The sequence below is a fragment of the Solanum stenotomum genome, chromosome 5, assembly GCF_019186545.1.
Source record: "Solanum stenotomum isolate F172 chromosome 5, ASM1918654v1, whole genome shotgun sequence".
Taxonomy (NCBI): Eukaryota; Viridiplantae; Streptophyta; class Magnoliopsida; order Solanales; family Solanaceae; genus Solanum; species Solanum stenotomum.
The window spans coordinates 61,011,228-61,030,440 of NC_064286.1; the positions used below are offsets into that span (position 1 = coordinate 61,011,228).

At 36.8% G+C, this 19,213-nt stretch overlaps 2 protein-coding genes across 3 annotated transcripts; one reads left to right on the top strand and one right to left on the bottom strand.

Moving 5' to 3' along the window:
- Nucleotides 1-1,833: 1,833 nt before the first annotated feature.
- Nucleotides 1,834-11,704, bottom strand: LOC125866335 (transcription elongation factor SPT6 homolog). 2 transcript variants are annotated; one of them, XM_049546686.1, is made up of 17 exons: nucleotides 11,461-11,704; nucleotides 11,243-11,341; nucleotides 10,750-10,873; nucleotides 10,596-10,680; nucleotides 10,314-10,467; nucleotides 10,103-10,238; nucleotides 9,741-10,008; nucleotides 9,367-9,582; nucleotides 9,160-9,285; nucleotides 8,685-9,071; nucleotides 8,019-8,126; nucleotides 7,152-7,931; nucleotides 6,838-6,979; nucleotides 5,592-6,766; nucleotides 5,235-5,444; nucleotides 3,096-3,585; nucleotides 1,834-2,450 (listed from the first exon to the last, which is right to left on the bottom strand). In XM_049546686.1, exons 1-17 carry the CDS (start codon nucleotides 11,492-11,494, stop codon nucleotides 2,026-2,028), a joined length of 4,959 nt encoding a protein of 1,652 aa, XP_049402643.1. In that variant the 5' UTR covers nucleotides 11,495-11,704; the 3' UTR covers nucleotides 1,834-2,025. The 2 variants fall into 2 exon arrangements, with proteins under 2 accessions (XP_049402643.1, XP_049402642.1); XM_049546685.1 differs by having other exon boundaries at nucleotides 10,750-10,876.
- A 2,482-nt stretch (nucleotides 11,705-14,186) lies between these two features.
- LOC125865655 (nascent polypeptide-associated complex subunit alpha-like protein 1) lies at nucleotides 14,187-17,973 on the top strand. The gene is made up of 4 exons (XM_049545859.1): nucleotides 14,187-14,369; nucleotides 15,606-15,684; nucleotides 17,195-17,322; nucleotides 17,435-17,973. Exons 1-4 carry the CDS (start codon nucleotides 14,310-14,312, stop codon nucleotides 17,765-17,767), a joined length of 600 nt encoding a protein of 199 aa, XP_049401816.1. The 5' UTR covers nucleotides 14,187-14,309; the 3' UTR covers nucleotides 17,768-17,973.
- The last annotated feature ends 1,240 nt before the right edge of the window (nucleotides 17,974-19,213 follow it).

Here is a 19,213-nt window from a genome sequence, read left to right on the forward strand (position 1 = left end):
ATATATTTAAGTAATTGTGATTAGGTATATATATGGTAACTCTTGATTACATAGAAAGGAAAAAAATAACTCTTGGTTACTATTATGGTAACTCTTTTTTTTATTATTTGATGTTCGTATTGTGGCGTGACTAAATTTGAATTCACGTGGAAAAGTTTTAAATTGAGATTAATATGTGTTGCCTAATGAAGATGATTTTATATCTATGATTCGAATTCAAGATCTCTAATTAAGAAAAAAAAAAGATATTCCGTATTTATTACTCTGTAATATTCTTAATTGGTTAATAAAGTGGCACTAGGAAGGTAATTTATTTATTTACATAAAAAAAAAATCCTTGTTTTCAACTTTATATAAAGAGTAAATATTAAATGGTAAGCAATCTCCGCTCGTAGTTATAACTTATTTGTTAATGTTGTTATTTATTTAATTTCAATTTCGAAGAGGACGCTCAACCAAACACAAACTTCATATTGATATGGATAGAAAGCCTAACCAAATTCTAGGTGAACCAATAAAACAGAAAGCATAGCAAATAATAATAATAATAATAATATATATATATATATATATATAAAAATACGTATTTGAGTTTGCTTGACTCGAAACCAGAACTCTTTACAACTCACATTAATATTCTATCATTGTAAATAACAAATGTTATTTTAACATTAAGCGTATTACGTATTTGAGTTTGTTTGACTCAACACCAAAACTCTACAGCTCATATAATAGAGCGATCGTTGGATTGATCGAAAAAAATAAATTTGAAGGCATTGAGCGGTTATGAATTGATTTTAAAAAAATACACTTTGTAGTGCTGAGCAGTTATGAACTAACTGGAAAAAAAAAAACTCAGTCAACCTTTTTTTAGTAAAAATTTATCCGCATCTGATATTTATATCAAATTATTATACTTTATCATAATTAAACAATACATGAAGGGAAAATACACATTAATTAATCAAAGTCTACAATAAAAGAGTGTGCAAAAAACATGTAATTGTATCATTGATTACGGGTACGGATAAGTTTTGACCCCCTTTCCCCACCTCTCCCCCTTGATCAAGTATCTACTCGTGTTCATTGCTTGATTGAAGGTTAAGATTGCGATTCGAAGAAAAAACAGATGTCATTCCTATCAAGTTATTTATTACCTATGACAAATCTTTGAACTTTGATTTTGAAAGTATGTTACTTGGAAGTTCTTTCATGAATAAAGATTATTAACTAAATTTCATAAAGATGTCATTTTGGTTTGGTATGAAAAACAGGAAATGTGAATAATGTTTAGGTAAAAGTATGATGGTGACAACCACTTTTTTTGGTTCACAAAAAAACTAAAGTTATAGAGGCATGCAATAAATAACAATGAGCCAATCACGGGCACTAAGGTTCAATTGTGTCGTGGGTTACACCGCACGCACCCGTGACCAAATTCAATTTTTCCAAATGTTATTTTCATCTTCACTTCTTCTATACGCTTTCTTTTTATTTTTTTTCACTCAAAAATATATTATTATTTATGAAAATATCTCAATATGGGTAGGTAACAAGACTAGGAATGTAGACGGACTTAAGTTATGGTACTCAGGAAGTTCGAGGAGTAGAAATGGTTTAGGCATTTTAGTAGACACAGAACAAATGGTAGAGGTTAGGTGGGTGAGTGATAGGATGATGGTCAGTCAGTAAGCCAAAGATTTGTCCTACTGTGGTTGAAAATCGACTCACAGATTCCGATTAGAAACATGTGTGAGTCAAACACTTGGTAAAGCAGGACAACCCGATGCACTAAATTTCTGCAATGCGCGAAAGAAGTGCATGTTAATAGGTAAAACATTTATAGAGAGGGAATAGGTTCATGGTAACAAAGATGCTAATAGTACTTAACAATTCAGTTAAAAGGATGCAAAATTGAAACCTGGAGGACTATCTATGCTAAAGAAAACAAGCCAAGACTGGTAGTGCATCCAAAAAGTCGACATAAATATGAGAGCCATTACATGATCACAAGAATAGCTTTGATCACCACCCTCCGCTGCCACCGGACTTTTTACCGCCACCCCAGCCAGAATCCTCGGCCTCACCACCAGTGTCCTTCCCCCAGCTGTCCCCACCACCGCCACTAGGGCTAGCACCCCAACCACCACCACCACTAGGACTAGCACTCCAACCACCTCCGTCTCCACTACCACCTCCAGCACCACTTCCACCACCACCGCCCCAAGACTCCCTGGCAGGTGAATTTTGAACTTCACCCCAACCTCCTCCTCCACCTTCCTTAGAACTCCACTTTTGAGAGCCATAATCTGAATCCTGTCCGTCATTATCATTATTTCCTCTACCACGTCCCCGACCACGACCACGTCCACGACCACCACCACCGTAGGGCCTTGGTGGCAATCCACTTTGATCATCCTGATTGCTTCGATTTCTGTAGTCATTTCTACCTGCAAAACCAAAAGTACCCATTAATAACCAGTATGTATCTTACTCCCCTTTTATCAACCTTGAGATTAAGAACTGTAAGCAACAGTAGTAGAATGAAACCAATGGAACGAAACACATTCTAGATGTACACAGTAGGATACACACTAATGTTGTCTCAGCCTCAAGAGAGCTTCCTTAATCTCTTTTAGGACAAATAAAAGTCGCAACAGGTATCTCAACGTGCTCTCACTTGAGCCGTTGAGGGACTATACTATGCTGAGGTTTTTAGAGGGAAAAATCAAATACCATTCCCACAAAGTAGGGCAAATTGAGATAATGCTCGTCCACAAGAGAGACCACCACAACCCATTCCCCCAATAACCCGTTTTAGGGAAAAGGAGAGCAGAATGGCACACCGCCACAACTTGAAGATACGGATCAGTCAATGCTGGGAGGAGGTGCATAAAATAAGAGTAACCCCTCCTGGCTGCAAATCCTGCCCAATTTATCGCAGAAAAAAAAGAGTATCTAGGAAAGTCACCAGTTAGATAACCCATTAAAGTTGGTTTAGCGCTTTCAGAACATGATGACGATTGAAGAACAACTTTTCATCATGCAACTAAGAGGAGAGAGAGGAAAAAAGAATGCCGAGGAACAGTATTTACCTGGTCTAGAACCTGAACCGGAAGACCTATCTCTGTCCCCAGACTGACCACCTCTTCGACCACTATCATTGGATGAACCACCCCACCCGCCACCAAATCCTGAGGAGCCCCCACTTGCAGGGCTGCGCATAGGCACCATTGCTGCAACTGATCGTATTGATGGTCCAGAGTCATGGGGATCATCAATATGCCTTTGAAAATATGCCACAAGGCGATCAATATCTTCAAACATCCTCTTGCGGAATTTAAATCCTTTCGGGTACAAACCAACATACTCATGGTGTGGGTTGGAACTTCGTATATAAGTCAAAATGAATGTCCCAGGGTGTTCATGAGAAATACCAAAGCTATAGACAATCCTCATAGGGTACTCAGATTTCTCAATTTTCAAAAGCTCATCAACTTCTGCCTTTGTTCCCGTCTTAAACTTACGGTAACTTAGCATTGCCTTCAAATGAGCTACCAATGGATCAACATACCGATCCATTACCTGAAAAACAAAACATTAAACCAACGAGGTTGTTAGTGTTTCCAAGAAACTAAAAAGAACATACCCACAAATGTATTGTACCTTCAGGGGAAATGAAAGTAATCAAACAAGTGCCCCACGAAAATTTGCAAGGACCACAAAATATAAAATAAACCCCCATGGAGTTTCTAGGTTCAATCATAGAGAGCCATCCTCAACTAAATGCCAACAAGCAAAATGCTTGGGAACAATTAATATTTTTTTATGGCAAGTATTTGGAGCAATTAATACTAAAGCATTCACTGAGAAGAGACAACAAAATTAACTTCATTTGAAAATTAAAAAAAAATAGCAATTATAATAAAATTATCCAGTCAGCTTTAACTATATTTAAGAAAAAGGTCAAGCACATCCAGGTCCTTTAGTCATTAATTTTACCTCTCCTGCCCAATTTATTTGCCCACCATTTAAGCAATATTTTTTTTTTTCCTAAACTGCATTGGCACCCATGTTCTAGTTCTACTTTCAGAGAGCACCAACCATCATCTCACAGCTTGTTTGGATAATTGTCTCATATTGTATTATATATCGTTATGTTATTTACATACAATTTTTGTTTTGATTGTTACTTAAATTTTATTGTATCTTAATTCTCAAATCTGTTGTCACTTGTCACGTAACCATAAAAAGTGTCACTTTATTTATAACTGATTTGGTGTGGCCAAGTGGTTACCTTTTTTTTTTCTCATCATTTAACAATCTTATTTTTACCCTTACCCTACCTTATTTATAATAACTCCTGCTATCCTACTAATTCTTGTAATATTGTAGGCATTCTTCAGGTTGTTAGTGCGTGACATTTTAAACAATGAAAAACAATAAAATCTATCAAAATGTATTTATCAAAATAATGCAGTAAAGTGCAATACTATCAAATACAATACAATATGATGCATTATGAAAGGATATGTAACAACCATCAAAACAAGTCGTCATACTACTATGTTTATTTATTTTAGCTTTATTCAACTCCTTTTTATAGCTGTGGTGTCCAGGGTAGCTTTCCCACACCTCAACTAATTCCACAGGATACTTGTCACCTCCCACCAGCAACAAGCAACAGATACCATGTAGGTAACTCTGTCTACCAAGGCTACAACATATGGGAAGAATCACCTAGTGTTTTTTTTTTTTGGCAAGGGAAACCCGCAGCCACTACCCTTTGGGTGCGCACAGGGTAAAACCCCCGCTCCTATGCAATAACTCGCAAACCACATAGGAGAGGTAACCCGCACCAGGCTTGAGCTCGACCCAGAAGGCAAACCCCTTGCTTTCGCTGGCAAGGGGTTTCGAACTTGAGACCTCCAACATGGAAGTCCCAAGCCCAAACCACTAGGCCACCCCGAAGGATAGAATCACCTAGTCTTTTCTCGTCTTTGGCCCACTTCATTGACCACTAGGCCACACACTTGGGATGCCTATTCAACTTTTTCACCGGTTGGACGACCTATGAAGATTGTTGATCTCATATTGACAACGGGGAACATATGTTCCCTATTCTCTGCAATTCTCCCTCCCACAAAACCAAAGGAAAGTGATGCTAAAAAGTAAAAACTAGATCAGGAACAACTCCCGTTAATATAAAATGACTGGACAGACAAGTGAAGTACCTCATCTAAATCTTCAAAAGTATCCTCTCCTATTTTCAGTGTTTTCCCAATGCGCAGCAAGCTTGTTATATCCTTATGTTCCTTTCCACCTTCCACAATATCCTTGTGAGCATAAACTCCATCATACACTTTGAGAGTTAAAGTCAAATATGATGGTCCACGTGAGCTGGGACGTACAATGCTTTCACCCGGTTCCTTGTCAGAGAGGAACTGCACAACGTATGAAGAGAGTATCAAAATAAGCTTAGGCATCAAATGCTAGAATTGTTAAAGACGCTTGATTCTTGTTATTACAATGTCACAACATAAGAACTACGCACCAAATTTACACACAATATCTCTGAAGATACAACATACCTCCATAGCTTCATCGGCTGTTATATTTTTGAATCGAGGATGAACTATCATCCTTGGCTTGAAATGCTTCTTTGCAATCTCCTTTTCTTTACGAGCTTTTTCCTTCTCAGTCTGTAAGCTAGTGCGATCTTCATGGTAGTATGGATCCAAGTTCTGATTATTCTGATACCTATTATTTCTCATATCATTCTCTTTACAACTCAGGAAAACCTGGTACCTATTTTTTTGGATCGACTTGATTCTGCAAGTTAAGATATCACCTTCACGCATTTTTTCAGTCAAATCATTGACATCTCTCCAATCATCTGAAGAATCTTCCTTGGAAAGAATACCAGTCAATCCACACTCGAGAGAACAGATAGCTTTCTGAGGTTGAACCCGACGAACTGTTGCCTGCACGATTCTTCCCTCAGAAAGTGTCTCCTCAGACTCACCAGAAATCATATAGAACTCTTCATCCTGGCTTGGCTCCACATACTGTCTACGCCAATCTTGAAACCCTTGCATTAGCTCCAACTTTATACCATTAAGGGTTTCCCTTTTATTAAAACGATTCTTATCTTCAGCATATTCATAAGCATTAACCAACCTCAACAAATGTGGCTTCTCTTTAACATGCTCTATTGCCATTTCAAGCACTTCATCATCATCATTATTTTCTTCACCCATGTCTTTAAGATAAATATCTTTTGCCAACTCCTGTGCAAGACTATAGGATTCTGGATGGATCCTTGTATCATCTAACAAATCAATATATGTATTGCTATTTGCAGTGTATCCACTGCGCCGTACTCGCAAGAAGCCAACTGCATTAACAAATACCTTTTTACCAAGATGATGTTCAGTTAAGAGATCCTTCCTCGTGAAGATTGTCTGCTGTCTTACCAAGGATCTTTGGAGAGATGCCGCCTTTCTGGGACCCAGCCCCGAAATAAATTGCAGCGGGGCAAATAGCCATTCATGACTTATAGCCAAATTAAGATCAACACCCACCTGGTTAGTTACATCCACCATAACCTGTTCAACCACCTCATACTTCTCGTCTGGTGTGAGAAAGCTCTCTAAAGTATTCAGCTTCCAAGATAAAATTTCCCTCCCTGGTCCACATAATGTTGCTACCATTGCTAAAGGATTTTGAAGATAACGTCCCAATGCCACAGCGCGCCTCACAATACCTAAAATCAGGGAGAGGATAAGTACAGCTAACTCCTAACAGTTGCATTTAAGCTCACAGGAGAGTGATTACCTGACTGCGTAGGAAGCTGGTCGGCAGAAATGCGGGAATTCTCATAGAGATGCGGAAGGGATTCGTCTCCGTATATTATGTTCAGATTATCCATCTCATGACCAACATCTCTTGGATTATCCTCCACCATCTTGAAAATAATCTGAATCACATGAACAGTCAAGAGATACTTTAGCCACCACAGTAAAAAAGTTAGGCTGCTGAAAAGATTTTTTATAAAATGCCTGAAACGGGAACTACATATCCTACCAGAATACTCTGAGTTTACCCTAATCATATTAGCTACCAATCAAATAAAATTCATGGCTGCATACCTCATAAATATCCTCCTTAAGCCGTGTACAAGACAGATTTACAGCTCCCAGCACTACAACATGTGGTTGGTGGTCCATCATGAATTTTAACAGTCTCTGCTGGTCATTCTTCTTCCGCTGCTCATCATTAACATTCTGGCCACGAAGGCTAAGAGATCCAGCATACAGAATATCCAAAACCTCTCCCGACGAATCCAACATCACAAAAGTGGTTGCTGGCTTACCATGGCCCCAACAGCAAGCCATAACCCTGGGTGCAGGCTCTTCATCAGAGCCAAGATCATTCTCTCTGCGTTGATATGGTCCAACTGACACTTTATTCCACAAAACATTACCATATTCCATAAGAAGACAGTTTTTTGCTTTACTTGTTAGCAAGGATCTTGCTTCCTTTTCCATTGAAGGCAGAAGAAAATTGAAGATTGCATCCTCAAGTATTAACTTTCTCTGTTCGTTCCATAACTGAGCAGATTTACTCACACCGTCACTGAGATAATGCTCTTTCGAGTCAGTTGTCAGCTGGTTAAGATGAACTTCAGGCAGCTTGATAGTAACTTGGAGGAGTTTCTCCTCTTCAGCCTTCTGGATGAGAAGCCACTGCGCATCCACAAATTCGGAGAGAGGTTTATCCCGTAACCACTTGACTCCAGCATATCGATGGAAGGAATCAATCACTGTATTCCCCTCAGGAGTTGGACTCGTTGATACTACAGCGTGGGTCATATAGGTAGTACGCACATGTTTACGGACACTTGGTTCACAGCTTATCTCGACTGCTGCCTAAATATGATCACTAAGAGTCAGCTATTACAGTCCGACATGGCAACGAAATTGTTGCAAATAAGTTTAACATAAATGTCCGCATACCATGTGTCTAGCGCCTTTAAGCACAGCTTGAGGTGTTTCAAACATTGCACAGGTGAAGTTCGATGCCATCTCTTCTGGTGGTTCCCTAGCATCCTCCAGCTCATCCCCCTGCAAGAAAGTTCACACCTTCACTGTGATTTCCTGGTTCCAACTAGTAAAATATTACCCAAAACTCCCTCAGCAAATTAGACTATAAGAGATGAACTTCAACGAAATAAACCCAACTACAGCAACAATAACGAGAAAGCAAAGGGAACAACATTGGCTATTTGGAAAATATTTGAGTGCTGAAAATATAATTTTTAGCATTGTGCGATTGCGATTTAAGGTCTTAACTAGGTTGATCATTGAGATGTTAGCAAGTCCATCCTCTCACAAATGGGATCTATATCTCTGTAGGAGATGACGCATATAAATTTAAATAAGCCAGGGACATCATTTTGTACTGTCTACTTCATTGTACACATCTCATTTCTAATTGTATGTCAACAAGCAAATTGAGAGTCCAAAAGTCATGATGTTCTAAAACTGAGTTTCAAATGCATAGGTGTAATCAGTAATATGGTGACCCTCTTGGGATTCCTTGATTAAGAAAATAGTTACAATAAATGCAATTTTACTTTCTTCAGCATTTGGCAGATTCAGAACATATAAGAGAACACTTACCATCTTTTCTAGAGACATATGTCTACCAAATTGCTCAGCGCTGTATCCCAACTTGCTCGCCACTTCCCATAAGCCGGATTTGCTGCAAATACTGTATTGTGATTTCCTCTTTGGCCTCTTATATTGTCCTTCATCCACACCGACCTCTCCAGGTGGGAAGTGCAAGTTAAATTTTGAGTCAACATCGTCAACCTCTCTTTCAGACTCAGACGCCTGGAGTGAATTAGTAATTGATTCAAAGAGCTGCTGATTCAGCTTTAGACGCGTTTCATCATACACCCTACGGGACTCTTCTTGAAAACGCTTCTTATAGTACAACTCAAGTGCAGACTTCCGCTTCTGAAGGAGGAGCCACTTTCTGTCTAAATCTTGGATTGCCCAAAGCACCTGCAGCATAATCTCTTTCAATAAACATTTCATATTCCCAAGGTTCTAAGCATGGGACAATCCATAATAGTTTGAGAACAAGTATCACCTTATGCCATCTTACTGCAGGTTTTTTGTCAGAATTTTTAGGGCCATCATCACTAGTTCCATCCTCTTCTGGGTCCTTAAATAAGCTCATGCATTCCTCCTTACGGTACATGGCAATGAACGGGACCTAATAACAAAGCAAAAATTTGCAGAGTTTCAAATGTCATGCATTGAAAAGATCAAGTCCTGGTTAATGTTAAGCACTCACATCAAGCTTCTGCGCGTGCATCAAATCCAGAAATCTCATAATGTCATCTTTATCTATTGGTAGCTCTTTCTCTTCATCAGTTGTACCACTATCTTTCCCACTATCTTTCTTCTTAAAAAGAGGCACAACACCAGCAGCAAGCTGATTGTAGATCCAGTTGCTCTCTTCCACACTGATGGTTTCAGGTGGCACAGGACCAGTGCTCTCCTCGGATATCTACAAAGAATTAACAAGAGATTCCACTGTTAAGAAAGTAGCATAGTAAACAAGAAAAACAACAAAAACTACCCAGACAAGAAAACTAAGATGTCAAATCCTCTGACAAAGAAAAGTAAGATGTATGATCCAATGACAGAAAAATCTCGGTGTTGCACCTGCATTCTTTCAGGGACATCTATTTTCCGAATGTGCTCATCCTTCTCAGTCATATATTTCTCAGCTAGAATAGTAGGATCAAATTCGTCTTCAAGTCTCCTTTCACTCCATTCACCGGATTCATCATGCATGCTCGATTTGGCCCGATCTTGTTTTCGACGCATTAAAAGTTCGTCAACATCACCAAATATGTCATGGGCTTCCTGGAGAGCAGAGGACGAAACTCCTGCTGCCTGCCTGGACTTCTTTTTGTTTACCTTCTTCCTTCTGTGGAGCCAGAAAGACAATGTCACATAAATCAGAAAGCAATATAAAACATCAAGATTGAATCCTACAGCCACATATATCTCAAATGCTATACCTAATAGGAGCACCATGTTCATCAACTTCTTCTTCATCAACAATAAAGTCTGCCATTTCATCTTCCTCACCAATGTCAGCATCCTCTTCTTCCTCCAGCCTTTCTTCCTCCTCAGCAATATCCTCGAGTGGTTGCCCTGGAAATATCTCAGGGAGGTCAGTTAACAACACGAGAAATACCCAATAAAGAAGACAACTAAAATGATGTTTACCTTCATCATCACCAAATAAGCTACGCTCGAGCTTCTGCTCAGCTGTACGCCCTCGTCTCCCAGTTCCGTCAAACTCCTCCTCCTCATAAAAACCAGAACCCTCATCCTCCATATCCCTCTGAGCTTTTTTTAGCCGCTTGAACTTTTTGCTCTCCTAATCAACCAGGGTGAAAATCAGAAAGTGTAAAACATTGACTGACAATATCAATACCCTACATATGAAATGCATATATATGTGTTTGCTTGCGTGTTTATATTCAGTAAGCAAAAATCACAACTCACAAGTTTTGGACGAGGCACCGCAATATTGCTTTCTTGTAGAAGTTCATAATCATCTTCATCAAGCACGTAATTCCTCTCTGACTCCCTGAAACAGAAATATAGAAGGCAACCATACACGAGAAAAATAATGAAATGTCTGAAAAGACGAACTCACCTTTTCTTCCTTTTCTTCTTCTTTTGCCTCTCATCATCGCTGTCAGCTCTATCATCTTCATCCTCATCCTCTTCTTCCTCTACATCATCCACTATAAATCCATCTTTCTCATATTCATCCTGACCTTCTGCCCAAATACAAGCACCAGAATACCTCAAAAACAACAAATACATAGAATCATATAACAACTAACATACCCATTACCCAATGTAATTCCACAAGTGGCCTCTGGAGAGGGTAGAGTGTACGTACACCTTACCCCTAGCTCATTGAGATAGAGAGGTTGTTTCCAATAGACCCTCGGCAAATACATATAACCATACAACAACAACACACCAGGTGTAATTCCACAAGTTCGGTCTAGAAAGGATAGGTGTATGCATCTTACCCCAACCCTACACCTCGTAAAGATAGAGAGGTTGCTTCCGATAAACAATCCGCAAAATACATATAACCATATGTGTGTGTGTGAAAACTTCAATCATACAAATACCTTCTTCTTCCTCGTCTTCATCCTCATCCTCCCGCTCATCCACTCCATCACCATCAACTGGCTCTTCATCCCTCTCCTCTTCCTCCATTCCGACTTCATCTGCACACAAAACATTTTATTTCTATAAACACATGCATTTAACTACTTACTAAAATTTCCAGCTAAATATAACCAGCAGATTTCTCCAAAAAAATCAAAAAAAAAAATGAAAAATCAACCTTCGTCATCGGAGATCACGTTTTTTCCAGCCATTTTTTCTCAGATATGCGACGCCGACGATGACTTAGGGCACAATGAAAACCCTAGATATTTCACACACACTGCACACCGAACTACCTGAAAAATCGAAACCGAAACCGAAACCCTAGAAATTTCCAATTTCTCCTCACTGATTACAGAAAAAATTGCTGAAATTATGTAAAGCGTGAGGAGAGAGTATGGCGGTTCTAAGCAGTGGCGCAGTGAGAAAAATGGCGATACAAAATGGGGCAGGCGTTGAGAGTGAGTACTTATTTGTGTCCTCTCTTTTTTTTTAAGAAGACAATTAGGAATGAATGAATTGATTAATTTTTAATTTCATCCCAAATTATTAACGGTCTTAAAAATACCTTTTTATTTAATTAACTAAATTTAAATATACTCTTAAATTTATAACGTGAGTGAAATACACTTAATTCTTATCAAATTTATGAGTGTTTTCAACATTTCTCTCGAATTTTTATTAATAGTCTAATGTTCCTATAAAAGTTTGAGATTACTTGTTATTTATGTGGTAGAGCGAAAGTATATCTCAGTTTGGTTAGCTATATAGAGGTGTTTTTAAGATGGTTAATAATTCACGAACGAAACTAATAATTTACGTTAAAATTCAGGTGTACTTTCAATACCTCTGTCAATTTAAAATGTAGATGAATTCTTTTTCTCTTTGTTGATGACAAGAAACCCAACATCCGCTATTTATTTGAGAGATTTCCTGCTTAATCAATTCAATTGTAATTTCATTTTAGATGAATGCTTACCATATAAAAAAAACTATAATAAGGAAAAACGTGATATATATGTAATTTTACCTCTGTATGCAACTATAACTATATAGAGTCGTTTGTAAAGTGCATGAAAAAATAATGTATATTTTTCTTATATTATTAGTATTTTGTTTAGTATATTTTTTTAATTTATGTATAATTAATTAGTGTATTAAGTATACATTCTATATTTAGTATTATGATATGTATAATGAATACATGAAAATTCATGTTATAATTAATATGAGATTTTTTATTTTTTTTATAACCGAGAAATTCGTCTGCCCTTTGGATCAATCACAGTCTTCTAAACTCGGTGGATAATGGGCCCACCCCTTTACCTTTCTCCACTTAAATACCGGGCTTCATTTTGCATGATGTGAGGCTTGAACCTGCGACCTAAGCCACAAATCCTCCACATTTTGCCACTTGAGCTAGGCCTTGGAGGGCAATAATATGAGAGATTATAATACATACATTAACATGATTAAAGATATATTTAAACCTCAAAACTTTTTTCACACCATTTTCATCATATTTATAGAGGTTATTTTTACTAACATTTTTTAAAAAAATTTATGTAATGCATGTTATTTTTAATATATAAAATTAAATACGGCAAAAATAATTTTATCACAACTAATACAAGCATTATTAATACACCATATTTAACATTATTCTTATTATATCTTACCAAACAATACCTAGAGAGTTTTTATGCATGCATTAGCATGATTAAAGACACAATCATTCATCCAAACTTTCACTACATTTTTTTTGAACACCCAAGAAAAACACGACATCTGCCCTTTGGATGAGCATTTCTGGTAACCTGATCACTATGCAATAGCTTGCAAATCACACACGAGATATAAAACGCATTAGGCAAACCACATACGATGAGCTCGTGACTGAGCAGCAGACAGAGGTTGAATTCGATTCTAGGTGTGGGATCCACCTCCTAACATCAACATATTTAATGAAGGTATTTTATGAACACAATTTTTTTTTATAAATTATGCCATACATATTATTTTTAATACACCAAATTAAACATTACATAAGAAATAATTTGAACATAACAAATTCACCAAACTCAACATACTTTTATATACATTGTACCCAGAGGCGGACCTACACTTTAGAGAGGGGGTGCACGTGCACCCGCTAACTTCTGAAAAAATCATATGTATATATGTATATCTATTTTTAAAAAATGACAGAAATTAGGTTATAGTTAACAGTGAGTGTATCTATGAAAAACATATGGTGGTCTTGTGCTGGTGGTACAAGTTAGAGATACCAACAGAACTCCTAATGATACACAAAACTAATGTATGTATTGTTTTTCTTAAGGAAAGATTGTGTAAAATAGCAAACATTTAAATGATATTAAATGTTATAGCTATTGTTTTGAAAATTTGTGATCACAACCATAGTTTCTCCAAATCTTGCTATTCGTTTAATTTGTATAATTCACCTGATTATATTTTCATAATTCAATTTATGATTATATAAATCCAGAATTTGTATATGCTTACCCTAGTTATTTGTATACGATTTATGAAAAAATCACAATAAATTGCCCTATTTGTATATTAACAAACGAAATATCTAAATGTATAAATACAAATTTTGTACATACTTACTCTATTTGTATATTCACAAGCGAAATATACAAATCACGTGAAATATACAAATGACATCATCCATAGCAAACAAAACTATAGCTATGAATCACAGTTATCAAAAATATAGCTATAAAACGTTATTATGTCTATTATGTTTGTTATTTCTGAAATTTTCTCTTCTCCATGCACTCCACCAAACGACCCCATTAAGATAAGGGACAATTTCGACCAAAAGCTTGAAAAATCATAAATATACTCGGGTCGGGTCGGGTCGGGTCGGGGAGTGGCAAAGGGTTGGGCTAGGTGTTCAGATCTCAATGTAAAAAGGCTTGCTTCTCGCCGTTTAGGGTTTTACATCTCTCTTTTCCCCCAAAACCAAATTTCTCCGTCTCTCACAAATTTCTCTCAGCCATGACTGCTCAATCTCAAGAAGAGCTCCTAGCCGCTCATCTCGAACAACAGAAGCTTGAAGTAATGTTCCTTGTCCCTCTCCTCATATATATACTAGAAGTGTAGATACAAAGTTCTGTTTTTTATATCTTTTTCTGTTGATTTAATTGTTAGGTACAGTAGTTTTTTGTTGTTAAATGATCTGTAATTGTTCGATTATTAGTTTTTGTTATGCTGAATGGTTTAAGCCGAGTGTCTATCGGAAGCAACCTGTTTGTCTCCGGACCTCACTCGTGGGATTACACTGTGTGTGTTGCTGTTGTTATACTGAATGGTTTGTGTTGCCACTGTCTAGGTTAAGTGACAGACGAATTGGCAAGATAAAATTGAACGTTTGAGCAAAGATCTGCAATATATTTAAATGGTTAATATTAGTATTACTTTTGTAGTTTATAGTTATTCGATTGCTATTACTTTTTAGTGTTTTGTTGTATCCTCATTACTGTGTTAGTTTGTTGTAGTTACTGTGTTCTCTTTAGTAATGTTTTGTCAGTGACTATCGGAAATAGCTACTCTACCTTCCAAGCCCCAGTCATCGCTTGTGGATATACTGGGTTTGTTGATATTTTTCTAGTAGAAGTTTGATGTGGTTCATAGGTTTCTGATTGTTCTGGGTGCAATTGGCTAGGTACTTGTCTGCTTGCAAATTGAAAAGAAATAAAGATATGTAAAAGACTAGTGATTCCTGATTTTCTGCCAACATTTTGGATGGCCTCTCCATTATTTTTAAACGTAGCTGTCAGCATACTGCTATCATCCTCCTTTATCTGGGTTGGACGGGAAATGTGATCAAGCTCACACAGGCCGACCCCAATTTTCTTGGGGGGCTAAAGCTTAGTTGTTTTGTTATGTATTAGTATATTAAGTTACCTTTCTGGGTATTGCAACTTACAGTTGCATTGGGAGGCTGTTTAATTTTTCAGAAATGGGGTAAGTAATAAAGATTTGGAAAACGACTACTAATTTGCTTGTCCAACACCTTCTTCAGTGAAATTTGTATCTTTGTTATCATAAAAATCGAAGTTTGAATCTTTTGAGATTACTAGCACAATAAGTAGGATTATAAAATTTATTAACAGAAGTGTAAAGAAAGAAGGAAAATGGACAAAATTAAGCTTCTTTGGTCCATGTGTGGTTATTGAAGTTATCAACTTTAAGTATGTTCTCAATGTTTGTCTTAAAAGCAGCTTCTTTCAAGAGAGTGAGTTTTTTGATCCTTGTGTAAGCTTATAGAGTTTTTACTCCCTTCTCTTGTAGTCAGAGGTACCAATCATCGAGGACGAAGAAGACGATGATGACGACGATGACGATGAGAAAGATGATGATGACGCTGAAGGTAAGTGTACAACAATTATTGACAATTCTGAGTCCTGATTTGGTTTGTTATTATTTTGACAGTTCATATTAGAATGGTATCATTCAACTTATCAGTGTCAGCCACAGCCGAGACGCCCTTTAGAAAGGAATTTCATCTGATACCCTTTCACGAAAGTTTTTCTTATTTATTTGAGAGCATTTTTCTGACAGGACTACAACTTGAAAATAATTTGAAGTTAATATCAATATGAGACAGGAAGTAAAGACTTAAAACCAACATAATTTTAGACCCTAACCCGTGTGGAGTTATGATAATAGACCCACACCTCTTGATAAAATCCTGCATAAGTTACTTTAGTGCTGTTTCTTATAAGTATTTTAAGTATCCCCTCCTTGATTTTGTGAGACACACTCACAAAATCAAGCAGACTTCTAAATCTCTCTCTAGCTGGTCCAAAAACACCATTGCGGGGAACACTTTTGACATCAGAAAGTCTTTGGAAGGCAGTTTTTGAGTTGATCAAACTAATGTGTTGGGCAATTCTTAGAGCAACAGAGCCAATGCAGAAGTAGAGAAACTGAGCCTATGATTTGCTAAAGCTTGTTTTTGTTCTAATTGCTTGTAAATTAAGTTAGGTACATCTAGTTATCAAATTGAAATTATGTTAATTATTCATGATTTTTTAGTTTAACACTTCCTGGTTAATTCCCGTCAGGCGTTGATTTAGATTATGTCAGATGGACATGGCATCTGTCTGGGACAACAAATCCATTGAACCTTTCTGTTCCAATCAGCAGACATGAGATAATTTGTTTATCCCCTAAAAATAGATCATATTTGAGATACAACCTGATATTATTGCCTTCCAATTCAGTTGATAATCAAAATGTTTGTTTTACTGTGAATATCTTTCTGAGATATTGTGAACTTATCTGATAGCCTTCTAACCCCCCATATTTTGGATACAAGTGATTTAAAATTCATACATTTTCATACTGAAGTGTTATTTTTCCACAGATATAGTCATGCGACATGTCAAAAATACATACTTTGTACAAGTATCAATAAAATCTGTTTTAGGTGTTAATTGAAATACTCGTATGTTATTTACATATTTGATAATGCACAAGTTATAAATCTTATTGAATAAACACTGGTGTCGGATCATAAATTCTAATGTCAGAGGATTGAAATAACCAATCTAAAAGGGTGAATATGTATCAGAAGATTGGCTAGGGGTGCCTCACTATACCAAATGTCCTCCACAAAAATATGGTCAAGCTAAACCCATATAAAAGAGAATGTATCTTTAAACAGAAACTACATAAAGTCATCATGGTCGCCTGAAAGCATTCCTGTAGTTTATAAAAAGGATTATCAAGAACCAAGATTTAATCTTGTATGTTGCATTTGTCTATACATTGGAGTGCTGCATATTTATTTCTGTTCAGATGCAACAGAAAGGCCACGAGAGTTGCTTCTTCCCTGATTATTTTGGTAATACTTAAATGCTTATTGTTGTGGGCAGAACTTGGAGATGGTAGTGGCAGGTTGAAGCAGAGCAGGAGTGAGAAGAAGAGCCGAAAAGCTATGCTAAAGCTAGGAATGAAGCCAATCCCAGGTGTCAGCCGTGTAACTGTCAAGAAGAGCAAAAATGTAAGTTGACGTTATTATTTGCTCGCTTCCCTTTTTCTTTTAAAATCTATTTAAGTTGCTTAGGTCATAGTGAATAACTTTCTTCTGATTCTTTTGTTTTTATTTCATTCAGATACTATTTGTCATCTCAAAACCAGATGTTTTCAAGAGCCCAAATTCAGACACATATGTCATATTTGGTGAAGCAAAGATTGAGGACTTGAGCTCACAATTGCAGTCTCAAGCTGCAGAGCAGTTCAAGGCTCCTAATCTAAGCAACGTTATATCAAAGCCAGAGCCATCGACTGTGGCTCAGGATGATGAGGACGTTGATGAGACTGGCGTAGAACCGAAGGATATAGAGCTGGTGATGACTCAAGCAGGAGTTTCCAGAGCCAAAGCTGTCAAGGCTCTCAAGGCTGCAGATGGCGATATAGTCTCTGCTATCATGGAGATTACAAACTAGAATGCTTTCCCAATCTTCTGAGCAGTGCTTTCTTTGAAAGTATTGATGTCTCAAGAGTTTTAAAGGTTTTGAGTTGCTGCTCCTTTTTATCTGTGTGTCCTGTTTATCGTACCGTCTTATCTGTCGTTGTATACCAGATTGGATTGTTATGTAAGAGAGAAAGTTTAAACTTATGATTGTCCCTTTCTGTCTTAACTAAATCTTGTCTTGGCTGAGGTCTGCTTAGCCTTTCTGTTTTTCGAAATAGTCCGGGCAGAGAGTGTTTATCGGACACCGCGTGGGAAAATGAAAAAGAAGTGAACTTGTAAGACTCGAATGGGTCAAAATATGTTAAATCAACAAATCGATTAATTTCCAGTTATGTGCAAGTGTGCTAAGTTCATTTGGGCCAAGATTAGGTATATAACACTGTCCTTGACACAACTTTTCATCTTTCTTTCTACAGAAGATTATAATTAGTATTCCCAACCAATTGTTCCTAATCAAGTATACATAATTTTTCCTCAATTAAACTTCACATTTAGTTGAAGCATTAGTCGAAAATTCACATGATTCTTTTTACGACTGTAAATAACTTATCTCATAATCAACTAGCAAACGTGATATTACTTGTATAAGAGTTAATATTGCATAACTTGCTTCCAAACCAACTACGAAGCGATCCTTTAGAAAAGAAATCCAATTTCACTTAGAAAATCTGATCTCTATCTTTCAACAATTAAACATGAAGTGGTTTAAGAATAAGGACTTTAGAATTGGATGCGCTCATTCAGTGAGAAAGGTGTTGAGTGGCAACTAGTTGCCCAACCTATCCACTTCTCAGAACACAATATGGTAAGTACCTATGATGGTGACCACATCTGCAGGCATGTGATGTTTGGACATAGAATAGAATTGAGTCCTTCTGAATGAGCAAAGTCATGTTTCAACGCCTTGTAACTAGTTGTCTTATCTATCCATCTTTCCAAAAACAATATCTTGAGTATCTATGATGGTGACTACATGTGCTGGCATGTGATGTTTGGACATAGGACCGAGTCATTGTAAAAGAGCAAAGTCATATATCAAGGCCTTGTACTGATTTGATTGAGATGCTAAAATATTTATCAAAGTTACTTTAACTTAAGTCAACATTTTGCTAAATATCCAATATAACTCTTATCAACATCTAATACCCTTCCATCTTGATTTATACCCAAGCCCAACCAAGAAAATGGGGAAATATAAAAGAAAAGCACAAGAAAAAAGTATCACTCCATTTTCATTTATGTGAATTTATTCGCAAAAAAAAAACTTGGGAGTAGGTGAAAAAATGAAGAAGAGAATAATTACTAAGATAAAAGAATTGAACTCTTATGAATATGTCATAATATTTGAGTACGTATATAAAAAGATACCTAACAAAGTATAAAATAAGAATATCTATTATTAAATAATTTTCTTTAG

Bases quoted from the DNA above. Each gene is read 5' to 3' on its own strand.
- LOC125866335 (XM_049546685.1), bottom strand. From the start codon at position 11,494: ATGGCTGGAAAAAACGTGATCTCCGATGACGAAG. The intron at 9,583-9,740 runs GTGCAACACCGA...AATTCTTTGTAG, and splicing joins ATGTCCCTGAAAGAATGCAG to ATATCCGAGGAGAGCACTGG. The intron at 3,586-5,234 runs GTACTTCACTTG...TTTGTTTTTCAG, and splicing joins CTTTTGAAGATTTAGATGAG to GTAATGGATCGGTATGTTGA.
- LOC125865655 (XM_049545859.1), top strand. From the start codon at position 14,310: ATGACTGCTCAATCTCAAGAAGAGCTCCTAGCCGCTCATCTCGAACAA. The intron at 14,370-15,605 runs GTAATGTTCCTT...CTTCTCTTGTAG, and splicing joins TCGAACAACAGAAGCTTGAA to TCAGAGGTACCAATCATCGA. The intron at 17,323-17,434 runs GTAAGTTGACGT...TATTTCATTCAG, and splicing joins CTGTCAAGAAGAGCAAAAAT to ATACTATTTGTCATCTCAAA.